The 27,367-nt window shown below is 41.8% G+C and overlaps 1 protein-coding gene across 1 annotated transcript in view; it reads right to left on the bottom strand.

Annotated features, from left to right (window-relative positions):
- Window positions 1-833: 833 nt before the first annotated feature.
- Window positions 834-27,367, bottom strand: part of LOC124797682 (differentially expressed in FDCP 6 homolog) — a 134,949-nt gene continuing 108,415 nt past the window's right edge. The window contains exon 10 of the mRNA XM_047260804.1: window positions 834-1,435. Coding sequence (XP_047116760.1) covers window positions 1,292-1,435 — 144 coding nt within the window. The 3' untranslated portion in view covers window positions 834-1,291. The remainder of the gene's footprint in view (window positions 1,436-27,367) is intronic.

Genomic DNA, 27,367 nt, shown 5'->3' with positions numbered 1-27,367 from the left:
AACTTAGAACTACTTAAACCTAACTAACCTACGGACATCACACACATCCATGCCCGAGGCAGGATTCGAACCTGCGACTGTAGTGGTCGCGCGGTTCCAGACTGTAGCGCCTAGAACCGCTTGGCAACTCCGGCCGGCCTCATTTTAGTGCTATCAACATTAACTACTGCCAACATACTACATAACAGTGGTGCCGATATATAAAATATCTTGTACTATGCGACCATTATCTTTTTCTATTTAATGATATAATATATAAAGTTACGGAGTTTTCACTAAATGTGAAAATTCTTCACGTCTGGAGCAGCACAGTGATGACGAAACAAGAATTCATTGCAATTAAGATATTCATTCATCACATACTGTATATAACTAAAAATATCAACAGACCATTTTTTGTTAAAATTTTGCTTGTAACAGCTCCCACAGTTATTAAGCTTTTCCTAAGACTGAGATTCAAACTGTCTTCTACAATTATTTATCATGTTCATTTTAATCACCTGTTTCATTCATCCCACATTGTCAGTAATTCTCATATTTGTTTCGTTTACAAACAATGTAATACGTTCACAATTACACAAATCATCATATTAGGTTCGCCCTAAATGGGCAGCATTATAAATGCACCTAAGAGATAACTGGTCCATCAAACTATTTGTTTCTGACATCTCAATTTTCTTCTCATTCAACATTTGAATCCACTCCACGTGCCAGTACAAAGAACTTGGCATATTCAATATCATACACATTGCTCTTACTACTGAAGAGAAGCTAATAAGAAGAAGATCCCAATGCCGAAAGAAGCTTGTTCTTTCAAAAAAACCTCCGTAACAAGATGTACCCCTCAATCCCATTCTTCGCCAACAAAAGTCACAGATTGACCTGAGAGTTTTACGATACTACTTTTGTGAAATATGAGGTGGCAAGTTTCATGACAATGAGTTAATAAATTTGCACATTCTATATGCAATCATTACAATAACTCCAAAATTTCACACCTAAAATCTTGCGTAACACAAATGAAGCATAACACGCACTGAAATACGACTCCAGCAAGCTGTCTTTCCAATTTTCTGTCTGGAGAAGGTGGGGGTTAGGGGGAGGAGGGGAGAGGGGAGGTGCGAGGTAGGAGGGAAGAGGTAGTGTGAGGGGGGACAGGACTATGGCTGAAGAGTGGGAGGTATGAGGCATAGATTATACTCATTCTTATCCTCTAATATATTCTACTCGTTAGGTTTAACTTTGTGACCCGCTGACAAAAGTATACATATTACTGCCAATCCAAGCCTGGTCAGGATTCTGCATTCTGTTGGCCTTTAGAACGGAAGCTCTTAGCCCCTCTAACTTGTATGTGAGTAGGTCTTTCCTTAGTCGAGGGCATAAATGAAAGGGCACGTCTTATTCTATCTGGCTCTCGAATTTGTGGAGATATCACCTGCAAAAGAGCAGAAAAACTGACAAATTTGAGCAAAGCAAACCACAAAGGGTAAACAGTTTTTCATTACCTCAAGAAATTATTTGTAAGCACCTGTAATGTCTGCCTGTTTTATGCTACAACAAAGCTTCATTAATGTCCTCATTACCTTACAAACACATGTCTTTAATCTTTAAAAGTATCAAGAATTGTATTACAGCCATCTCTTTCGTTCAGTCATTAAATTCTCTTTTAAGAGACTTCTTTATTAGGAGCTACCAAGTAATCAGCCATTATGGGCTGTACAAAGTTTCTTGTGTTAATTTGACAGTAAAATTAGCTGGAAGAATTTTGAATAAACATGACATACATCCAATATTTAAATATATATACATATATTTGAAATTGGAGTAAACTTTCATTTATTTTCACACTTCTTCACTCTATCTCACATAAATAATGGACCAAAACTGAACCTGACTGGAGCTTAATGATAAGTAAAGTAAAACAGTACCGCAAGATCAGATGGGACACCACGACGGGTAGGTTCATCCACTCTAATTGGAAAGGCTTTTCTTTCTCTGCACAAAATGGCACCTTTCCTTCCCAAACTGTGTGAGCTGTCTTTCAGTATAATTCACGAGTACTGGTGACCTGACAGTCCTATGATGAAAGAAGGGAGAAGGTGAAACCAGTTCTCGCACGTAGCCTACTCATCTCACACAGTACTGACCACCTGCAAAGTTTGCAAGATTAACAGTGTCACATTCCTTCACTTCACGGGAGTGTGGTAGGGTTTGAAGGATGGTGGCACAAAGTCTGAGGATCAGTAATATCTCCTGCATTTAATGGCCATGTACCAGTGACAAAAAGTCTTCCATCCTCAGGAATTGAACCGGCTATCCCAGGGTTTAGCACCAAAGCAAAAGTATATAATGAGTGCAGATACAGAAGCTGGGAGCTCAATGCTGACTGACTGTAATAGCGACCTTGACTGACTGACTGACTGACACACAAAAATGGCTCTGAGCACTATGGGACTCAACTGCTGAGGCCATTAGTCCCCTAGAACTTAGAACTAGTTAAGCCTAACTAACCTATGGACATCACAAACATCCATGCCCGAGGCAGGATTCGAACCTGCGACCGTAGCGGTCTTGCGGTTCCAGACTGCAGCGCCTTTAACCGCACGGCCACTTCGGCCGGCGAACTGACACACACACACACACACACACACACACACACACACACACACAGAGCGCCCATTTAAAAACTTGTGTAGGGAAGTTTTTACACACTGTTAAAGTACAGACCACTTGCAGTTTAAATAATAATATAACAGACAGGAATTGCAAGCAATAGTTATGTATATTCGGCAGTCGAGCTATTTTAATTCCATTTTATTAGTACATTCTTCAAATGGCTTTACAACTGGGTTCTCATTTTATGAGTAGGGATTTGAATGCATTTATTTCTCCCACATTTTCTAAAAAAGCTCACCAAGATTACTCTATAAGTGAAGACATAAATAGCATGTTTTTCCAGTAACAGTGCAGGGTGTATCAAAAAGAATCATCAGATTTGGCACGTCTATATTTCTGAAACTAATAAACATATACTTTGAAGACAGTTTTTAATCTTCAAATTTTAATTTTAAAGATCGCTGATAATGTTTTCAATGATTTTATAACAAACATATACGATGAATTTTTGACACTAAAATTTTTTTTCATACCTTTTCATAGGTGTTCAATGTGAGTTACAGAAAGGCACAACAGAAAGACTGTCAGAAAGTTAGCTTTTGGACAAAAAGACCTTTGCTAAAAGTAGGCAAACATACACATACACACACACTCACGCAAGCACAACTCACACACACGACCAGAGTCTCTGGAAGCAGGACCCAGACTGTGAGCAGCAGGGCATTATAGGTGAGTAATAGTATAGAGAAAAGTTAGAGATACAAAACGGAAATGCCAGATTTTCAAAAGGTTTAAATTCTATGATGTGAACAGCCTGTGTTTCTTATAACAAAATTTACTAAACTACAAAATTTAGGAAGATGTGAAAGTGTTTACAAAGAAGAAAAATACGGCTTTATAATGAGGTATATCAATCCTATAACAAACAGTTATTAGCAGCAATAAATTCTTGAGTGAACATTATTTTATTAACTCTTAAATACTGAATACATTACAATATTTTCATACAGAATGTTTATATTATGGCCACCAATCAAATGTATTTTTTAAGCCTTATTGTTTAAAGAGTGATCCTGCAAGGTAAATCTGGCATTTCATGTAATTCCAATAAGAAAGAGGAAAAAATGCTATTTACATTAGGAGTGCTATTACGGCAACTGAAACTATTCCATCTTGCCACACTTCACACTGGAGGCGCACTTCCTAAAAGATCGAAACACATGGTGGTAATACCCATCACAAAACTGAAGACAAGTGAGAAACCTCAAATTATAAATAAAGCTCGCTTCTCCCTGTGTTACTTAACAGAGAAGACAATATACAATCTCACAAGTTCAGTTCTGGTAGAAATAACTTAACAACAGGAAACATCACATCATAAATGATACCATACTGATGGAGCCTAAAACACACATTCTGGATGGCAAGACAGGAGAATAACTGAACAGGGTTACAATTGCTTCATAGGAAACAGCTTAATTGTTAATCTTAGAAAAAATGGCTCTTACTGTGTGATTTCAGTGTAAGATTTGTTACAGGTACTAGAAATAGCACTTAATAAGCAAACATTAAATAAAATTTTGTATGTGACATTCTTATGTAGCAATATGTATAACAAATTGAGGTGTCACAAGGATGCAGAGAAGTTAATCAGTTGTGTGCTTTTCACTTACACCCAAACCTTCAGATGTCAGACATTAGGATCAGTACCAAATGGTAGAATATCAACCAAAACATCAATATAGTTGGTGCTACATCCTGTCGTCTAGGAGACCATGCGTAAACAGTAAGTAATAAGTACCACATGACCTACACCGCACAGGTAAAACGTATTTGTAAGCACCTATCATGTGGAGCTCCATCGGTGAAGTCGATAGACTGTTAGTTCATTGTACCAAGGATACCAGGTTCGAGCACTGGTCATGCCAGTTTTTGAATTGTAGTAGTGTGAAACTGTTATAAGGGACAATATGTACCTGACATGTAAAAGCACTGTCTGGAGTTTATAGATGTATGGCGGTGCTGCCACCTAGCAGTCTACTACTACTACTACTACTACACAAAGTGAAAATGGACTGCCGATAGAACACTCCTATAAACTCTGAAAAGTCATTTCACATGTCAGGAACATGTTGTGACATACAATAGTTTCACACGTACTACAGTACAAAAACTGTCGAGACGAGGGACTGAACCCAGAACCCTTCATATGAAACTAATGTTCTACTGACTTCCCCACAGGAACTTGACACAGCAGATGCTCACAATTGTGCTTTACCTGTGCGCTATAGGTCATTTGGTACTTATTACTCATTGTTTACGCACATTCTCCTGGATGGCAACACACAGCACAAACTACACTGGCATTTTGGCTGACACTATCGATATACAACATATGGTATCAATCTAAGTGTCTGACATCTGGAGGTTTGGGTGTTGGAGAAATTACTTACTCAGTTGACATACTGACAGGGCTGCTAGCACACTTCACATTCTTTCACACAATATTGCCCTATGACATCATCTGGGACAATGCCGGTAAAGCCAAATGACTGTAGAAATAACACTGTGTAACATCATAAGCTGCTGCTCAATTTATTCTCTATTGTGTGATCAGTTTCAGTCAAAGATCAGTATCTAGTACAGTTTTTTTTTTACTAACATTAAGACATCCATGTATACATCAAAAAACACAATGTAAAAACAACAACATTTGTAAATGCAGCAACAGACACATGGAGTCATGAATCAAAAGCCTGTGTTCACAAAGAAACATGCAGCAAGAATATTGCATAAAATACATCCGAACTCTGCAAATGAGTATCAGGAGCATGGCTGACGATATTTAGCAATCAACAGCACAAAAAGTGGGCCAACCCTGATTTCCAATGAGTAGACCGCTTATATTGCCCCCAAGAAGTAACCACAAAAGGAATGTAATAAAGTTCAATGTACAAGCACTTATATTGCCCCCGAGAAGTAACCACAAAAGGAATGTAATAAAGTTCAATGTACAAGTGTGAAATATCATGAAGTAAAGTTGTGGTGATGGACGGGGAGTAGAATCCAGTGTCTATATGAATTGTTAACTAAGCACAATCAGATGTCAGATATTAAATATGTTCACCAATAGTGTGATAACGGATCCCAGCACCTTTCAGTATCATCTTATAGTTATGAATAGACATGAAATATTTGTTGTTTCTCCACCAGCGGCAAGATGTGCCTGTGTTCAGGCGGAGGTAACATAATGAATAGTTCTGTGCTGCCTGGGACTCCATTCCCGCACAAATCGTCATCGTTGACCCCACATGAAGAGGTGTCAACTATCGAATTTTATTTCACTAGTAATTAGGATCCCACCGTTCATAGAGACCTAGAGGAGATTGGCACTGTGAGCGAACAACGAAATGATGGAACAGAATCATCTCAAAGGGTTCCAATCCAGCAAAAAATTGGAATCTGAGATCCAGTCCGGTGCTAATATTTTCAAAATCTAAAGATCACTTAAAATAATAAATGAATATCCTATGACCCTACATGACAACTGGTTTGTGAACTAAACTAACGTTACTAGTGTAAGAAAGCTTACTGGAGATAAGAGTTTCTGCAAGCACAGACTTTCATCTCTGACAGCAAAGCCTTACTCAACTCTGTTCGAGTCAGTAGTGAATGGACATGTTTAATGTTGATTTAGAACCACGGCACAGTTCTGCGTTCTTTACATGGCATTACTGTAGGAGAAGAGGGTATGTTTGTGGCTGTTAGAAACTGGTACCCCCAGCAGGAGTGGAACCCACACCCTAGCCATTACAAGCTAGCCTCAGTCCATCCAACCAACCAACCACAGAATTTCATGTGTGTTCGTATTATGTTATTGTCATATTGGGGTATGCAGTGCACAGTACGAAAATTGTCAACTTCCACTTGAGCTGCAGTTGTGAATAACTTGTTCGTGGTCTATTAGTCAATGTCGTGCAGTGCGAAAGCAAAGCTGTGATCTCAAAACTGTCCATTTCCTTTTAAGCTGTACTCTGTCTGTCTGTCTGTCTGTCTGCTGAAAGCGTGACTCTGACAGAAGGTCAGAGACAAGTTTCATTCATCTTCTAACCAGCCAGTAATAGAAAAATCTTGGAGAAACACGTTTGTGAAAGGAGTCGTGAATATCTGCCATGGTAATACTATTTCAGCGTCATGTTCTGTGGCGATTTTATACGGCAGGTTGCTATAAGTATACTGAACTATGGTCTTATTTTGTTCCAATTTGTTCAAGCTCATGCCATGACAGCCCATTTTTGAAGAGTTATGAAGAGTGTTGTTTATGCAGTAGAGAACAGAGTCTAAAATGGAGTAACGTCTTAACATTCGTGACATTATGTTCTGTTTATGTTGCAATCGAGATAATCACACTGTACCACTTCAAGTATGGTCATCTTGAGATAAATTAATCACCACATTCAGAAAGAAAAACAGGCGATGATGAAAGATGTTTCTGCGATTTGCTATTATGGTCAACGACAGTGTATCCACAAATTGGGAAGTGTGACGACCACTTAATCTTCATTCGATACTTGCCTTCAGTATTCATTCTGAGATTAAAAGAAAGGAAGGAGGATTACGGTACGACATCTTGTCAAAAATGAGATTACACGCAAAACAAAATCTCGATTTAGGAAGGATGGGGAAGGCTAACCAAAGACTGCATTTTATTGGCAGGACACTTCGAAAATTTAACAGATCTTTAGCCATGCACGGCTCATATTCATCCCATTAATTACATTTCATCTTCTATTACAGTAGTGCCAACTCATTTTGTTCTTCCATTTACTGGCGTCACTAACTTCCTGCCGTACTTGCCCGTGAGTGGTAGCAGCAGCACGTATCGATAAGCGCACTGTCGTACCATCTGCAGAGGGACTGATGACCAATAGTATTTCCGGGTCATTGTGAGTCGTGTAGTGAGTGAGTGAGTGGGAGATGCACCAGCAGTGCAGTCGCGACGGAGCAACAGTCGCAGAAGGACCAGTAGTCAAGAAGGTCAGTTGGTGTGGGGCAGCAAGCAAGCCACCTTTGCACGGAGTCGGGCTGGAGCTGCTGGCGGCGTGCACGTGCAGTTGGAGTGTGAGGTGCTGAAGTGCTATGAAGTTTGTCGCCCACTGATCTTGGACATGAAAGTTTAGTCCTCACTTAACTTACTATAGAGCCTCAACTGTTTACATTTCTTCATTTGATACTGGTTGTGGCTTTTTGGGAAATTCTCATGTGCAACAACATGTGTGTATTTAAGTCAGCTAACATTCCAGCCATCTTCCTGTGAAATTTAACTTAATTTATTCCCTGTTATGGAAGTTAACCGGAGTTATCTTCTGCCTTGTGGCTGTTGACGTTCCGGTTACCTACCTACTCTAGTCTTCCTTGGCTGGTCGTTGACGTCATTTTGGGCAGTGTATTTTCCTCGTCATGTTGTTGCTGTCCAGCGTGGTGTGTAGTCCGACAGCTGAGGTGGTGTTGGTCGTTATGGGTGCCAATATTGTGTGTGTCGTGTATTGAAATCTTGTGGTCGTTTTGCTGGATGTGTGGAGCAGAGCTGATTTGGTTGATTGGTTGGCTGGCTGCCTGTCTGTTGGGCTCCCTTCAGATTCAGAAGTCGTTGGACAGACTGCCTGTCTCACCTAAATGGGAGTTAGTGTTACAATCCCAGGCCAACTCTTGGAAACTTTTGAGCGGCATTCCTTGTGTGTGATATAGTAATTTCCCTGTTTGGATTTTAGTTATTTCGTGGACGTGTGGCTTTCAGCTGCGTATCAATATCTCTTAAATTAATGTTTTTGTCTTGCCCTTATCCCATGAGATTGTTATATTGGGCCTTCAGCTGAATTTTACTGCAAGGCCTTCTGCCTTTTACACTGAAACTCTTTCTAGGCCTTAAGCCGTTAAACATATTTTGTTGATATGTGGCCTTCAGCCGAGTATTAATAACTCTTAAATTAATGTCCTTGTCTTGCCCTTAAGGCATGAGATTGCTATTCTTTATTTTATATGAAATGTTTTAAGATACTGCCTCCTGCCCTTTAAAATTGAAACTCTACTTCTAAGGCCCAAGCCGTTAAATTATTTGTTGGTGAGTGACCTTTATCAGAGTTTTAATATCTCTTAAATTAATCTTCTTCTCTTGCCCTTAAAGCATAAGTTTGTTATGCTTTTGAACGGGGCCTTCTGCCCAATTTGCATGAAATGTTTTAAGATAAGGCCTTCTGCCTTTTGATTGAAACTCCTCTTATTAATTAATATGCGACCTCCAGTATAGTTCCATTAAAATTAAATTGCAAATGCCTTCAACCAATTAGATTTAAGATTTAGGAAATATTCTTGGGTGAAACCTCCAGAAGAACCTTGTATTTCAATTCTGCTTAAGCCTTACATCTTGGATTTTGAATGTGACCTTCAGCCGATCTAAAGTTAATCAAAGGAAGTCAATTAAAGTTTTGAGTGTTTTGCATCCTTGTTGTAATGATGTGTGTTGATAAATAAAGTTTGTATGTTGAGTGCAACTGACAGGAACTCATTTTGGCCCCTTTCCACAACCTAATATGCTCTGCTCTGCTAGCCCAGGCATTTCAGATCTACTAAGGAGACTACCTATACTACGCTTGTCCGTCCTCTTTTAGAACACTGCTGTGCAGTGGTGAATCCTTACAAGATACGACTAATGCAGTACATCGAAAAAGTTCCAAGAAGGGCAGCATGTTTTGTATTATCGCAAAATATGGGAGAAAGTGTCACTCAAATGATACAGGATTTGGGGTGCACATCATTAAAACAAAGGTATTTTTCATTTCAGAGCTATCTTCTCATGAAATTCCAATCACCAACTTTCTCCTCCGAATGTGAGAATATTTTGTTGACACCGACCTACATAGGAGGAAATGATCACCATGATAAAATAAGGGAAACCAGAGCTCATACAGAAAGATATAGGTGTTTGCTATACGAGATTGGAATAATAGAGAATTGTGAAGGTGGTTCGATGAACCCTCTGCCAGGCACTAAACATGATTTGCAGAGTATCCATGTAGATGTAGACAGAGATGCAGATGTAGATGAAGTTATCTGTGCCCCTTCAAAGGATTGACCTGACATTTGACATAATACGAGTAGATTTAAGAAGTTACCATAAACCTAAATCAGTGCAGCCTGATGGCGAACTGAAGTATCGTATGCTAACTTAATAAGAAGAAAGTAGTAAGTAAGCCACGAATGCTTCACAGGGATGTGTCCTTCACAGTTTACATTTTGCCAAAAAATACAAAGCCCTGCAGTCACAGCTAAACAAATGCGAGCTGGAAGTCAACACCGAGGAACTCGATTGGCAAACATACGTACAGCAAGTCTTCTAATCGGGCACCCGCATGTGTTTACCTTTCCCACCCCTTATCAAACAACTACCAAGGGAGTTAGTTTTTGTTTTCTTTTCTTTGTTTTGTTTTGGTAATTACACTTTAAATGTGGCTTAACTCAAAATCAGCAGTTTGCTGTTTGCATGGGTTCGAACAACTACCTATGCATCATCAGCAGGTTTTCAATAACAAAGTGAAGTATGTTGTTGTTGTTGTTGTTGTTGTTGTTGTTGTTGTGGTCTTCAGTCCTGAGACTGGTTTGATGCAGCTCTCCATGCTACTCTATCCTGTGCAAGCTTCTTCATCTCCCAGTACCTACTGCAACCTACATCCCTCTGAATCTGCTTAGTGTATTCATCTCTTGCTCTCCCTCTACGATTTTTACCCTCCACGCTGCCCTCTAATACTAAATTGGTGATCCCTTGATGCCTCAGAACATGTCCTACCAACCGATCCCTTCTTCTGGTCAAGCTGTGCCACAAACTTCTCTTCTCCCCAATCCTATTCAATACTTCCTCATTAGTTATGTGATCTACCCATCTAATCTTCAGCATTCTTCTGTAGCACCACATTTCGAAAGCTTCTATTCTCTTCTTGTCCAAACTATTTATTGTCCATGTTTCACTTCCATACATGGCTACACTCCATACAAATACTTTCAGAAACGACTTCCTGACACTTAAATCTATACTCGATGTTAACAAAATTCTCTTCTTCAGAAATGCTTTCCTTGCCATTGCCAGTCTACATTTTATATCCTCTCTACTTCGACCATCATCAGTTATTTTGCTCCCCAAATAGCAAAACTCCTTTACTACTTTAAGTGTCTCATTTCCTAATCTAATTCCCTCAGCATCACCCAACTTAATTCGACTACATTCCATTATCCTCGTTTTGCTTTTGTTGATGTTCATCTTATATCCTCCTTTCAAGACGCTATCCATTCCATTCAACTGCTCTTCCAAGTCCTTTGCTGTCTCTGACAGAATTACAATGTCATCGGCGAACCACAAAGTTTTTATTTCTTCTCCATGGAATTTAATACCTACTCCGAATTTTTCTTTTGTTTCCTATACTGCTTGCTCAATATACAGATTGAATAACATCGGGGAGCGGCTACAACCCTGTCTTAATCGCTTCCCAACAACCACTTCCCTTTCATGTCCCTTGACTCTTATTACTGCCATCTGGTTTCTGTAGAAATTGTAAATAGCCGTTCGCTCCCTGTATTTTACCCCTGCCAGCTTTACAATTTGAAAGAGAGTATTCCAGTCAACATTGTCAAAAGCTTTCTCTAAGTCTACAAATGCTAGAAATGTAGGTTTGCCTTTCCTTAATTTTTCTTCTAAGATAAGTCGTAAGGTCAGTATTGCCTCACGTGTTGCAGTATTTCTACGGAATCCAAACTGATCTTCCCCGAGGTCAGCTTCTACCAGTTTTTCCATTCGTCTGTAAAGAATTCGTGTTAGTATTTTGCAGCTGTGGCTTATTAAACTGATTGTTCGTTTAATTTTCACATCTGTCAACACCTGCTTTCTTTGGGATTGGAATTATTATATTCTTCTTGAAGTCTGAGGGTATTACGCCTATCTCATACATCTTGCTCACCAGATGGTAGAGTTTTGTCAGGACTGGCTCTCCCAAGGCCGACAGTAGTTCTAATGGAATGTTGTCTAATCCCGGGGCCTTGTTTCGACTCAGGTCTTTCAGTGCTCTGTCAAACTCTTCACCCAGTATCGTATCTCCCGTTCCATTTTCATCTACATCCTCTTCCATTTCCATAATATTGTCCTCAAGTACATCGCCCTTGTATAGACCCTCCATATACTCCTTCCACCTTTCTGCTTTCCCTTCTTTGCTTAGAACTGGGTTTCCATCTGAGCTCTTGATGTTCATACAAGTGGTTCTCTTATTTCCTAAGGTCTCTTTAATTTTCCTGTAGGCAGTATCTATCTTACCCCTAGTGAGATAAGCCTCTACATCTTTACATTTGTCCTCTAGCCATCCCTGCTTAGCCATTTTGCACTTCCTGTCAATCTCATTTTTGAGACGTTTGTATTCCTTTTTGCCTGCTTCATTTACTGCATCTTTATATTTTCTCCTTTCATCAATTAAATTCAATATTTCTCCTGTTACCCAAGGATTCCTACTAGCCCTCGTCTTTTTACCTACTTGATCCTCTGCTGCTTTCACTACTTCATCCCTCAAAGCTACCCATTCTTCTTCTATTGTATTTCTTTCCCCCATTCCTGTCAATTGTTCCCTTATGCTCTCCCTGAAACTCTGTACAACCTCTGGTTCTTTCAGTTTATCCAGGTCCCATCTCCTTAAGTTCCCACCTTTTTGCAGTTTCTTCAGTTATTATCTACAGGTCATAACCAATAGATTGTGGTCAGAGTCCACATCTGCCCCTGGAAATGTCTTACAATTTAAAACCTGGTTCCTAAATCTCTGTCTTACCATTATATAATCTATCTGATACCTTTTAGTATCTCCAGGGTTCTTCCATGTATACAACCTTCTTTCATGATTCTTAAACCAAGTGTTAGCTATGATTAAGTTGTGCTCTGTGCAAAATTCTACCAGGCGGCTTCCTCTTTCATTTCTTAGCCCCAATCCATATTCACCTACTACGTTTCCTTCTCTCCCTTTTCCTACTACCGAATTCCAGTCACCCATGACTATTAAATTTTCGTCATCCTTCACTATCTGAATAATTTCTTTTATTTCATCATACATTTCTTCAATTTCTTCGTCATCTGCAGAGCTAGTTGGCATATAAACTTGTACTACTGTAGTAGGTGTGGGGTTCGTATCTACCTTGGCCACAATAATGCGTTCACTATGCTGTTTGTAGTAGCTTAACCACATTCCTATTTTCCTATTCATTATTAAACCTACTCCTGCATTACCCCTATTTGATTTTGTGTTTATAACCCTGTAGTCACCCGACCAGAAGTCTTGTTCCTCCTGCCACCGAACTTCACTAATTCCCACTATATATAACTTTAACCTATCCATTTCCCTTTTTAAATTTTCTAACCTACCTGCCCGATTAAGTGATCTGACATTCCACGCTCCGATCCGTAGAACGCCAGTTTTCTTTCTCCTGATAACGACACCCTCTTGAGTAGTCCCCTCCCGGAGATCATACAGTAAAGCTGCATGCCCTCGGGAAAAATTACGGCCGTAGTTTCCCCTTGCTTTCAGCCGTTGAAGTATATTGTTGACAATTTATCTGATATTTGTGTCCATTTTGTTCAATAAACTAACAGGAAACAATACTGATACGCACTACACAAGTACAAGTGATGTCTCATCATAATACACTGAAGAGCCAAAGAAACTAGTACAGCTGTGTAATATTGTGTAGGGTCCCTGCGAACATGCAGAATGCCGCAACACGATGTGGAATGTACTCGACTAATGCCTGAAGTAGTGCTGGAGGGAGCTGACACTATGAATCCTGCAGGTGTATCAATAAATCTGTAAGGGTACAACGGGGTGGAGATCTCTTGTGAACAGCACGCTGCAAGGCATCCCACGATGTTCATGTCTCTGGAGCCACTGTGTAGCAATTCTAGACATGTAGGGTGTTCACACTGCCCTGCCGGAAGTGCCCACGTATGTTGGAATGCACAATGGACACGGATGGATGTAGGTGATCAGACAGGATGCTTCTGTCTGTGTCACCTACCAACATCATACCTTGACGTATCAGGGGTCCCGTATCACTCCAACTGCACACGACTCTCACCATTACAGAGCCTCCACCAACATGAACAGTCCCCTGCTGACATGCAGCTTCCACGGATTGATGAGGTGGTTTCCATACGCGTACACATCCATCAGCTCGATACAATTTGAAACGAGACACAGCCAATGAGGCAACATGTTTCCACTAATCGACAGTTCAATGTCAGTGTCGATGGGCCCAGGCAAGACATAAAGCTTTGTGTCAAGCAGTTGGGTTGGGTTGTTTGTGGGAGGAGACCAAACAGCGAGGTAATCGGTCTCATCAGATTAGGGAAGGATGGGGCAGGAAGTCGGCCATGCCCTTTCAAAGGAACCATCCGGGCATTTGCCTGGAGCGATTTAGGGAAATCACGGAAAATCTAAATACGGATGGCCGGATACGGAATTGAACCATCGTCCACCCAAATGCGAGTCCAGTGCGCTAGCAACTGCGCCACCTCGCTCTGTGTGTCATGCAGTCCCCGAGGGTACATGAGTGGGGCATCAGCTCTGAAAGTGCATATTGATGATGTTTCGTTGAATGGTTTGCATGCTGACACTTACTGATGGCCCAGCACTGAAATCTGGAGCAATTTGCGGAACGATTGCACTTCTGTCATGCTGAATGTTTCTCTTTAGTCGTCGTCGGTCCCATTCTTACACAATCTTTTTCCAGCTCCAGCAATGTCAGAGATTTTATGTTTTATTGGATTCCGATATTCACAGTACACTCGTGGAATGGTCATATGGGAAATCCCCACGTCATCGCTACCTCAGAGATGCTGTGTCCCATTGCTCATGCGGTGACTAACACCGTGTCCAAACTCACTCAAATCTTGATAACCTGCCATTACAGCAGCAGTAATCGATCTAATAACTGCCCCAGCCACTTGTTGTCTTATATAGGTGTTGCTGACCACAATGCTGTATTCTGCCTGTTTAGATACCTCCATATTTGAATAAGCATGCAGTTTCTTTGGAGCTTTAGTATGCCATACAATGAATTATCTTAATTAAACGTGAAGTCTTTTGTACTAGACTAAAATGTAAAACAACAGTGTGGCTGTGAGAGTAGTTGCTGTATGACACACAGTTAACAGAGTATTCATTGATATGATTTCATTAACATATTTGTGTATTTTCAGTAGCAGTTCCACAGTATTTTATGCTTCTTACCTCTAAATCAACTGGATGCTGAACATAACGAGACGTCTTATGACAAAATTTCTGAAGATGTCGCTCTGAGTGAATCTTGCAAAATTGTCGCTTCAGGATGCAACAAAACTTGTCACAGCATCACCAGACACATCCCACCATGTTTAATGAGCCTACTGTAGTCGGACGCAGGACGATTATGTTTCTACAGGCAATGTCTTTCTTTAGTGGGCTAACAGTTTAGAAGTGAATCTTGTGCATCAATGATGCAGCAGCTTATTTACTTTTCCAATGACCACATGAGGAATATGCTAGAAGGAGAATGGAATGTCCACGGACTAGCATAGTACATATAAAACAAAATACAATGTAATCCACTGAGTTACTACTATTCGCATGACGTACTGCATACAGGGGCTCTCACATTGATTCAGTATTTATATAGTTCCAAAAAGGCTTTTGATATCATTCATCAGAGGCAGCTTCCAGTCACACTGCTTTCCTATGGACTATGCCTCAGTTATGCAACTGGATTTGTGATTTCCTGTCTGAAAACTCACAATTCGAAGTAGCTGATGGGACATCACCTAGTGAAATGAAAGTGATGAATGTCATTCCACATGTAAAGTGATGTAGACCTTCTGCTATTTATAATATATATAAACAATTTAGCAGACAATCAAAACATTTTTCTTAGATTTGTGGCAGGTACTGCAGCTGTCTAGTAAACTACTGAGAAGAGCAAAGCTAATTGCAAAATGATGTTGGAAATACAGTGCAGAACATGGCAACTGATGCTAAACAATAAAATGTGTGAGGTTCCCCACATTATTACTAAGAAGCTTTGAGAAAGCGATAAGTAAAACAAATTTGAGTGTTATATATATATATATATATATATATATATATATATATATATATATATATATATATATATATATATATAAGTCCCAGGGGTTACAAAAATAAACAAAGTAACTGGAAAACGTCACACGTTAAGGTGAAGATGAAACTAATGTTGGGTTTTTGCCACAACCCTTAGAAGACCCAAGAATTCTACTAAGGAATCTGCAAGTACACGAGTTATTCAACCTTTTCTGGAATATTGTGAGCACTGTGCGATCATTATCCGATGGGATTGATGGAGAACATTGAAAACATGGAAAGAAGGCAGACAATTCTGTAGTATCGTGAATTAGGGGAGAGAGTGTCGCAGATGTTTTTCTTTTTTCCCCTGAGATTTTAGGGGGAGGGGGCTGGGGGACGAGTTGGGGACACGGTATTAAAACAAACCCTTTTTCACTGTAGCACATTATTTCCAAGACATTCAATCACCATCTCTCTTCTCCAAATGCAAATAATTTTTGTTGCCACTGCCTTGCAAAGGATAATGGTAGAACAGTAATACCATAGGAGAAATCAGAAAATAGAAATTTTGGTGTTTACTATTCTCTAGCTTCGTACATGAGTGGAATGGTCAAGAAAATGAAGCAATTCTGTGAACCCTTCATGAAACACTTAACAGTGAATTATAGAGTAGTCATGTATTGTTTGCAAAGCAAATGAAGTGCCTCAGCAGAATGTAATTTCCATCAAGCAGCAAGTAGTGTTTCAGAGACAATGAGTGCACTTTATAAGTTCTCAGAATGTGAATGATATACTAGGTGCACACAAATATTTGGCAAGGTTGACAACAAATTGTTTGCTTTTACAACCCACTTAGTTGTGTTGGTAGAATACATATTTTCTTAAGGTGAGGTCTAATGCAGAGCACTTACAAGAAAGAATAATTTCCTGCATCATGCAATTGCTAGCTAGATAGAATATTTTGTGGTAGCTACATTTATCATTGGTGTATTCTTTAACTCATTTTTCATTAAAGATTTGAATGAAATGTCAAAAGCAGATGTACCTGCTCATGTCAGACCAAAATAGCTCTAGTTGCACTAGCTTATATAACAGATTTGGATAGGGTGACTGAAACATTTGATCCTTCATGGAGTGAGCGCAGCTTTGCGGTCTGGGCTCGTACCATCCACGGCTCGCGAGCTACTGGTCAGCCGGGCTGGCCAGTTGCAGCCTGACGCCGAGGGGACAGATCAGCTCAATGTAGAGTCATCACCCTTACTGAAGATAGTGAATGTTACAGCAGAGAAGCTAGCAGAAGGTATGGCACGTCACATACCACTGCAATGAGATGGTGAAGGAACTGCCTTGAAAGAGGCACTACCAACAGAGCTCCTGGCTCAGGCAAAGAGAGAGAGCTCACAACACGAGGACAGGAAGCTAGTGTCTCAGAGCAGAGAAAATCCCATTCTGAATGTGAAGCAGTAGTGGTGGGAGACCAATTTCCCCAGCTCCAGTGACACGAATCGCTGATGGATGAGGGACCCTGAACTGCACGCATGATGATCCAGTGTGAAACGAGAGTTCAGCAGAGAGAATGTTTTATACTGGCTCGCATTTGTAGAGCTCCATCTGAGTATGTCACGGGAAAACAACATATTCGCTGACAAGGTGTTTTCCACCAGTAACAGTGGTCCAAACATTTTTACAGGCCATAAGGGACAAACTGTCGACGCAAATATGTAACCACGATAAGAAGAGATGGGTGGCTATCTGTTTCCTGCTCGGGATAGATTTCTGCGAGAGAAGCAGGAATTCTTCACAGGATGGAGTGAACTATCAACTGCGAGCAGTGTGCCCACATGTTGGCAAACATGATGCTTCTATCAGTGGGAATTCAGTACAGAGAAGAGGACTTTGCCTTGCGAGGACTGTTCTCCCATTCACAAGTCTGCATTTGTTCAGCAGCAGTTCTCCAAGGTTGGCATCAGTGTGACAGAATGGTCACCACAGGCTGCTGACATGAACCCTACAAAAAACATATGGGCTGAGGTCATTAGAATATTAACAGAGAACTGGCCACAAACCGACTGACTATAGCTGACACTCCTTGGGACAGCATTCTTGAAGCCTGGAAGGAAGTTGCTTCTTCAGGCTGTCACAGCCAACAGCTTATAGATTATAGATTATATGCAAAATAACGTGCGATTTTGGATAAAATATTAGAGTCCTTCAAAGTTTTGTTATATGGTCTTTTTCTTCATTTATCCACATTGAGAGCCAGTGGAAGATCACTTGGCAACAGATAAAATACAATTTGAGTTTGTTTTCCTTCGAGTTGCTTTTTTAATTGAAGTGAATTTCTTTTGAATTTACAGTCTGCTAAATATTCTATTTTTATTTCAATTATACCCTGTCTAGATACTTAACGAAGTAATCAGTTTAGATGGACGCTTTAAAAATATTTTGTGTTATTTCAAATACATCTCTCTCTTCTCCTCCATCCATTAATAGACGCATAATTATGCACATGATTTCATCATAACATGTGGAATAATCGGGTCTACTGCCGGGCAGTAGACCCGATTATTCCACATGACAAGATCTTGCCGGGAAAGCTTGAAGAGATTTCATCATAATTTATTTATTGTTCATTTATCTTTCATTCTCTCTCTCTCTCTCTCTCTCTCTCTCTCTCTCTCTCTCTCTCTCTCTCTCTCTCTCACTCGCCTATCTCACATTATCCATTCTCCCAAAATGTTATAAACAAATTCAGCAGTTTCCATTGAAACTACGCATTCTCATTTAATTTCTGCTTTCTTTACTGTTCTCTATCATTCCTCTAAAAACCTACGAAACCGCATTCTTTTATATCCCCTTACCTACAATGCATTCTTTGCTCTGAAAACATTCATCCACATGAATACTCTGCAATTAACAATTAGGTTCTTGGCAGAGGGTTCTGTGAACCACTGTCACCATTATTTGTCACTCTCAAAAAGAGTTTGGAAATAATGAACAACTAAACTTTACCATGCAAGCACTGACGTCTCTTATTGCAATGGCCATGTCTCCTACGTATGTTTGGGACCAATAAAATATTGTGGCATTCAGCGGAGCACACTGGCGATTGGAATTTAGTGAAAACACCTCACCATAATGTAAAATGCCTTTGTTTCAATAATTTCCATCCTCACTCATTTACGGTATCCATGACACAATGTTCCCTATTTCATGATATTAGAAAAAGAGCTGCCCTTCATTGAACTTTTTTGATGTCTTCCTTCAGTCCTACTTCGTAGGGATCCCGTAACACGTAGGAATACACACGAAGATGACTGACAAGTTTGTCATAGGCAGTCAGTTTAACTGATTTGTTGCATCTTCTACAACATTCATTCCATCAATAAAATTTGGTCTTTGGGTTTCCTTCCCCACGATATTTTTCATATGATGGTTCCAATGTAAGTCGTTCATGATCGTAGGTCTTAGATATTTTGTTGAATCAACAACCTTTACATGTGACAGATTTATTCTGTAAGCAAACGTAAATGGAATTGTTTTGGTATTCATGCAGAGAACCTCACACATTTTATTGTTTCTGCAGCTTGAAGATAATTTTCATCATCATTTGGCAATTTGCTTTGCTCTTCTGAGGAGTTTACTAGACAGCAGAATCACTTTCCAAAAAGCTAAGAGAAACGTTCCGATTGTCTGCTAAATTGCTTTCATATATATTAGAAATAGCAGAATGTCTACATCACTTTACTTTTGGAATCAATAGTCCATAGGAAAGGAATATGCCAGGAAGCCACTTCTGAGGAATGATACCAAAACCCTTTTTGGAACTATACAAATATGGATCTATATAAGTACAAATCCAATTTGAGAGCCCCTGTAGGCAGTACATCATGCGATTAAAGTGCCAGCTGTGTCTCCAAATCCATGCTGTTTTAATGTCAATAGGTAATATATTTTTGGGGTATTTCATTAACGTTGGAACAAAACAATTACAATCAATTTTTCACTCCTCGCTCTTGAATAATTTTAAGTACATTACAACAAACTTGTCATGTTTGAGTAAACTGCAAGTACAGGTCAATTCTGTACAAATTAAGACTTCCCAATTCAATGAGTCCAGGATCACTGTGACACTCTTGGTAAGAGTTTTCAGTGTTTAAAGGGTATAGATGAAACTATCAAGCAAAAATATCTACGGATTGACTACTTCTGATCTCAGATACACATATTTTATGGAATAAAATCGACTTACACACTTAGCACACACACATATTAGGTGTTAAAAATAAAAACAAGGATGATCAGTCACTACATCTAAAGCTTTTGACTACAAGGTGCTCTGATTGACCTACACAAGACATTTGATTCTGTGAGTCATCGCATTGTAATACGTAAACTGAGGTGCCACGGCATTCAAGATACAGAACTCACCTGTACAGAATCTTATCTTGACAACAGGAAGCAGGTGGTACATTTTAATGGTATGAGCTCTGGATTCTGAGATGTTACAAGATGTGCACCTAAAATTTCTGTACTGGGGCCTGTATTATTTATAATCTATATTAATGGTCTACTTAGTATCATGCTACGTAAATCTGTTCTGTATGCTGATGACACCACTTTCATTGCAACTGGAAATGACAGAGGACCTACAGCATCAAAGAAAAACCAAAAGAATGTCCAATATCTGGTTTAGAGACTATGAACTAACTGCAAACCAGAAAAAAACTGAAATTGTAATTTTTAATTTATGCAATATCAACAACGATCGTATGTCGGTTAAACTTCTTGGTGTACCCTTGGATTCCAAAACTGACTTGGAATCTCCACATAGATTCTATATGCATTAAATTATCAAGAGTCATACACATGTTACATAAACTTAAGAGCATGTGCAAGCAAAAATATGATGCCGAGTTCCTACTATGCATTTTTTCATAGCCACATAACATACTGCACTCTGTTTTGGGGCTGCTCCACTGGAGCAAAAAATGTTTTCATATCACAGAAAAAGTCTGTCACATGCGTAGCAGGTATTTTCAAAAGCAATATATCCTTTAGGCCACTTTCCAAGAAATTAGTTGTCACTGCTGTATCATTATTTACACTTAGTTGCCTAGTCTACACAAATGAAAACCACGAGATCTACAGATTAAGGCAAACACTCCATTGTCACAATATACACGACAAAGAGAAGATTGACCTTCACATGACTAGAGCGAGACTCAGAATAGTCGTACATACCTCGGATTAAAACTGTTTAATGCACTGTCCATATAAGCTCATACTAACTCTTAAAAATCTTCAGAAATGCTCTACAAAACTGGCTTAAAAAGAAGTCTTTCTACACCATAGAGGTTTGATTGAGCAAAGGAATATCTGAAAGTTTAACTTATACTCACTGCATGTCTTTATGCAAATCTACATGATTTAACTATTTCTTTTATTATTATATGTAACATTATGTGTTATTCAATTTGCACAAACTATTAACATCAGTAGCATCCAAATTATTGAAGATCAAATAAATAAACAAACTGTGCAGCTAAGAAAAATCACTGAACTTATGAAGATATCGTTAAATTCATGCCCACCAGTCCACTCAGTAAAAAAAAATAATATGAAGTGTCTGCTACTTAATGTGACAGATTTAAGTTTTAGGAAAGAAGAAACACTGATTCTTAATATAGACTTTACATGTAATACAGCATCTACATTCCATACATTGGCTGATACTATAAAGTCAATTGCAGTAGGAATTATGGCCCAGACAAAACAGACAGAGATCACTCACTCACAAAATTAGTTCCCGTCTCAGTAAAAATATCAGTGCACACAGAAAATAACATATCACTAACAAAGACAAAGTAACAGTTACTAGTATTAGGAAGAAACTGAAAGAACACAACTCACTTGTAGTAAAGGTTCACAAAGGGAATGCAGTCATAATGAAAGAAGAGGGATAAATCAGGAAACAAAAAAAAAAAAAACCAAATTATTCTGCAGAACAACATTATTCAGAAAGACCTCTCTTAAATATTCCAAAGACAAAAATTAAAGAAAGAATGAGTAAAGTCACCTATGCCCAAACCATACAAGACAAGAGATGTTTAACAAGAAACACAAAGCACCCAAAATTCACAAGATACACACACTCATTAGGCCAACTGTAAAATCCTGAAAGAGACCACCATAAAAAATCAACAACAAATTATTGAATCTACTGAAAGGAGCTTATAAAATAAGAAATGACAGAATCATGAACACAGAGCTGCATTCAAAAAGGCAGTATTATACGAGAGTGATTTGAAAAGTTGTCAGAATCACCACCAGGGGTGAGTGCAATGAGTTAGTCACATGATATTCATTGGACTGTTGCCTGTAAACACGTGCCACATCAGTGATCTTGGAAGAGAGCTGTGGCAGTGATGTGGCTCTGTAGTTGTTTCCACATAGTGATTTGCAAATATGAAAAAAATCGAGATTCGAGCAGTGATTAAGTACTCCGTAAAGAAAGGTATGAAAGCAAAGGACATTCATGCCGATTTCCAGATTACACTGGGGGACTCTGCTCCTTCACACTGAACTGTTGCCACGTGGACAAACGAATTTAAATTTGGCCAGGAGAGTTTAGATGCTGATCTGCGCAGTGGTCAGCCAAGATGTGTCACTACTCCCGAAATCATTGCAAAAGTGCACAATGGTCATGGAGGATCGCTGATTGAAAGTGCTTGAAATTGCTCACGCTTGCCAGATGTCACCTGAAAGAGTATATCACATTTTAACTGAAAAATTAGAAATGAAAAAAAATTATCTGCAAGATGGGTGCCACGACTCTTGACGCTGGATCAAAAACGCACGAGAATGAACATATAGGAACAATGTCTGGCCCGTTTTAGGAGAAACGAAAAAAATTTCTTGCATTGGTTTGTGACCACAGATGAAACTTGGGGTGCACAGAGACAAAACAACAGTTGGTTGGTTGGTTTGTGGGATTAAAGGGACCAGACTGCTACGGTCATCGGTCCCTCTTTCCAAAAAAACTAAAACCACCCACAGAGAATAAAAAACAAACAACAGGAAAGACGGCAGACGTCAGAGGACAAGAAATACTCTGACAGAGATGAGACAAAACAAATTAAAATCACACCGAGTGTGACGGTGGTTGGCCGACCACAGAGAAAAAAAGGAAAAGCCAACCACCAAGAACACATTACAAACTCAGTTTAAAATCGGAGGCCAAAAGCCAGAATCAACACTAAAAAACATCAACACTCAGATCAAATGATAAAAAACCCCTGCCCGAATAAAACGCAAAACTAAGTCCACCATGGCAGAGACATCTATTAAAAGGGCAGGGAGCGTGTCAGGCAGTGCGAACGTCTGCCTGAGCACAGCTAAAAGCGGACACTCTAATAAAATGTGGACCACTGTCAAAGCCGACAGAGAGGAGGGTCCTCCCGGCGCAGTAAGTACCTGTGCGTCAGCCGGGAGTGGCCAATGCAGAGCCGACAAAGGACAACTGAGTCTCTGCGACTGGCTCGCATGGATGACCGCCACACAGTCGTCGTCTCCTCGATCGCACGGAGTTTGTTAGGAGTGGGCAGACCGCGCCATTCAGCATCCCATAGCGTGAAAACTTTCCCGCGTAAGACTGCTCGCAAATCAGTCTCCGGGAGGCCAATGTCCAGGTTTGGTTCACTGGTGGCCTGATTGGCCAGGCGGTCAACATGTTCATTGCCCGGGATACTGACATGACCGGGGGTCCACACAAAGACCACAGAGCGGCCGCAACTGGCAAGAGTATGCAGGGACTCCTGGATAGCCATCACCAGACGAGAACGAGGGAAACACTGGTCGATAGCTCGTAAACCGGTCAGGGAATCGCAACAGATAACGAAGGATTCACCTGAGCAGGATCGGGTATACTCTAGGGCACGAAAGATGGCGACCAGCTCAGCAGTAAAAACGCTGCAGCCAGCCGGCAAGGATCATTGTTCGTAGTGGTCACCTAGAGTTAGAGCATAACCGACCCGACCAGCAACCATCGAACCGTCAGTGTAAACAACACCAGAGCCCTGATACGTGGCCAGGATGGAACAAAAGCGGCGGCAGAAGGCCTCCGGAGGGACTGAGTACTTCGGGCCCTGTGCCAATTCCAGCTGAAGGCAAGGGCTACGCACACACCACGGGGGTGTACGCAAAGGGGCCCGGAAAGGAGGTGGAACAGGGAAAACCCCAAGCCCGGAGAGAAGCTCTTTGACGCGGACCGCAATCATACAACCTGACCGAGGCCAACGTTCTGGCAGATGGTCGACCGATTGCGGGAACAGAAAACGATAATTTGGATGCTCGGGCAAGCTAAAAACATGGGCAGCATAGGCAGCCAGTAAATGTTGGCGCCGTAACCGCAGTGGAGGGACACCTGCCTCCACAAGGATGCTGTCCACAGGGCTGGCCCGGAAGCCACCAGTGGCAAGTCGTATTCCACTGTGTAGTATTGGGTCCAGCACCCGCAATGCAAATGGGGATGCTGAGCCATAATCCAGACGGGACTGGATTAATGCCTGGTAGAGCCGTAACAGGGTAGATCGGTCGGCGCCCCAGCTGGTGTGGCTCAAGCATCGCATAGCATTTAGATGCCGCCAACATGTCTGTTTAAGCTGCCGAATATGAGGCAGCCAAGTCAACCGGGCATCAAAAACAACTCCCAAAAACCTATGTGTCTCCACAACAGTAAGAAATTCGCCGGCAATATAAAGCCACGCCTCAGGGTGGACTGTTCGGCGCCGGCAGAAATGCATAACGCAGGTCTTGGCAGCCGAAAACTGGAAGCCATGCTCTACAGCCCAAGACTGCACCTTACGGATAGTGCCCTGTAGCTGACGTTAAGCAGCTGCAATGCCAATGGAGCTATAGTAGAGGCAGAAGTTGTCAGCATACAGGAAAGCGGAGACAGAATTTCCCACCGCTGCAGCGAGCCCATGTATTGCAATTAAAAACAGGCAGACACTGTGTACAGATCCCTGTGGTACCCCGTTCTCCTGGACTCGGTAGGAACTATGGGAGGCCGCGGAAGGTACGATACGCCAGAAAATTTCAGATAAAGATCGGCAGATGGCCCCGAAGACCCAATCACGAAGTGTAGAAAGGATGTGATGACACCATGTCGTGTCGTACGCCTTCCGCATGTCAAAAAAGACAGCGATCAGGTGCTGACGGCGGGCAACGGCCGTATGTATGGCTGACTCCAGGCTCACCAGATTGTTGGCAGCGGAGCGGCCTTTACGGAACCCACCCTGAGAGCCAGAAGGCCCTGAGACCCCAGCACCCAATTCAACCGCCGGCTCACCATCCGTTCAAGCAACTTGCAAAGAATGTTGGTGAGGCTAATGGGACGGTAGCTGTCCACCTCCAAAGGGGTCTTGCCAGGTTTCAAAACGGGGATAACAATACTTTCCCGCCATTGCGACGGAAAGTCACCCTCAACCCAGAGACGGTTGTAAAGGTCGAGGAGGCGTCGCTGGCAGTCCACTGAAAGGTGTTTCAGCATCTGACAGTGGATGCGATCTGGCCCAGGAGCTGTATCAGGGCAAGTGGCGAGGGCACTGTGAAATTCCCACTCACTGAATGGAACATTGTAGGATTCAGGATGGTGGGTGCGAAATGAAAGGCTCTTTAATGGAGCGGAAGGCCAGTGGGTAATTCGAAGATGCGGAACTCAGAGCAAAATGCTCTGCCAAGCGGTTGGCAATTACGTCGGAGTCAGTACAAACTGCTCCATTCAGTGAGAGCACAGGGACGCTGACAGGGGTCCGATAGCCATAGAGGCGTCGAATCTTGGCCCAAACCTGCGATGGAGTGACATGGAAGCCAATGGTGGACACATACCGCTCCCAGCACTCCTGCTTGCACTGGCGGATAAGGCAGCGGGCTCGCACACGCAGCCGTTTGAAGGCGATAATGTGTTACAATGATGAATGTCGCTTGTGACGCTGGAGCGCCCGCCGGCGATCTTTAATAGCTTCAGCGATCTCAGGCGACCACCAAGGCACAGCCCTCCGCCGAGAGGACCCAGAAGAACGGGGAATGGCAGATTCTGCGGCAGTAACGATGATGGTGGTGACTGAGTGAACCACCGCATCAGTGACGGCATTAGAGAGAGGCTCAATAGCGGCAGTGGAGGAGAACAAGTCCCAGTCAGCCTTATTCGTAGCCCATCTGCTAGGGCAGCCTGAAGATTGACGCTGTGGTAGTGACAAGAAGAGCGGAAAGTGGTCACTACCACACAGGTTGTCATGCACACTCCATTGGAGAGACGGTAAGAGGCTAGGGCTGCAAATCGAAAGGTCAATGGCGGAGTATGTGCCATGCGCCACACTGAAGTGTGTGAAGGCACCATCATTTAAAATCAAAAGATCGAGCTGCGTCAATAAATGCTCAACGGTGGCGCCTCAACCTGTTGCCACTGACCCACCCCACAGAGGGTTATGGGCATTGAAGTCGTCCAGTAACAGGGAAGGTGGCGGCAATTGGGCTATCAGCGCAGCCAGGACATGCTGCGAGACATCACCATCTGGTGGAAGGTAAAGACTGCAGACGGTAACAGCCTGTGGCGTCCACATCCGAACAGCGACAGCCTCTAAATGTGTTTGTAGAGGGACAGACTCGCTGTGAAGAGAGTTAAGGACATAGAGGCAGATGCCACCAGACACCCTTTCATAAGCTGCCCGGTTCTTACAATAACCCCGATAGCCACGGAGGGCGGGGGTTCGCATTGCTGGAAACCAAGTTTCCTGAAGAGCAATGCAGAAGAAAGGGTGAAGGCTGATAAGTTGTTGGAGCTCAGCTAGATGGCGGAAAAAACCGCTGCAGTTCCACTGGAGGATGATATTGTCCGTGGCTGAGAAAGGCGTGACGGCACTGGGAACGCATATTACGCCGCAGAGTCACCTGCTGCCTTCAATTGAGCACCTGTGCTAGTGCTATCCATGGCGTCTGAGGGATCAGCAAGATCCAGGTCTTCAGCAGACGCTTGAATCTCGACCTCATCCTCAGACGCGGAGCTTATAGGAAGCGGTGGGACGGGTTCCACCGCACTGTCGTGATTTTTACGAACCTTTTTCTTTTTTTGTCTCTCTCTCTGTGCCGTCGGTGGTGTATGCTGGGAGGGCTTCCCTGGTTCAGTCTCAGGAACGGACCCCGACCGTGAGGCCCTACGACCGGGAACCGGCGGTTGTTTGAGCAATTTGCGGGTGTCCGCTTTTAAACTGGTTGGAACTTGCAAAAGGAGGTCCCCAAGGGACCCCTCCTGGTGAGAGGAGCCGAAGAAGTCTTACGCTTCTCCAGCTGGGAAGGGGGAACTGATGTCTCCGATGGGTGGGGGGGTGTTGCTCCTGAAGTAGATGGAGCAGGAGCAACAGGGAGTGAAGTGCCCCCCACCATCAAGGGGGCATGTGTGGTCCTTCGACTCTCAGAGCTGACTGGAAGTGGTGAAGCTGATGGAACTGTAACAGGAGTAACAGTGGCGGCATAAGAAGACGACATGCGCACCGGATGAAGCCGATCATATTTCCGCTTAGCCTCAGTGTACGTCA

Source organism: Schistocerca piceifrons, chromosome 1 (assembly GCF_021461385.2).
Source record: "Schistocerca piceifrons isolate TAMUIC-IGC-003096 chromosome 1, iqSchPice1.1, whole genome shotgun sequence".
NCBI classification, from domain to species: Eukaryota; Metazoa; Arthropoda; class Insecta; order Orthoptera; family Acrididae; genus Schistocerca; species Schistocerca piceifrons.
The sequence above is the reverse complement of the archived record's forward strand: the minus strand, read 5'-3'. Positions and strand labels throughout refer to the sequence as shown.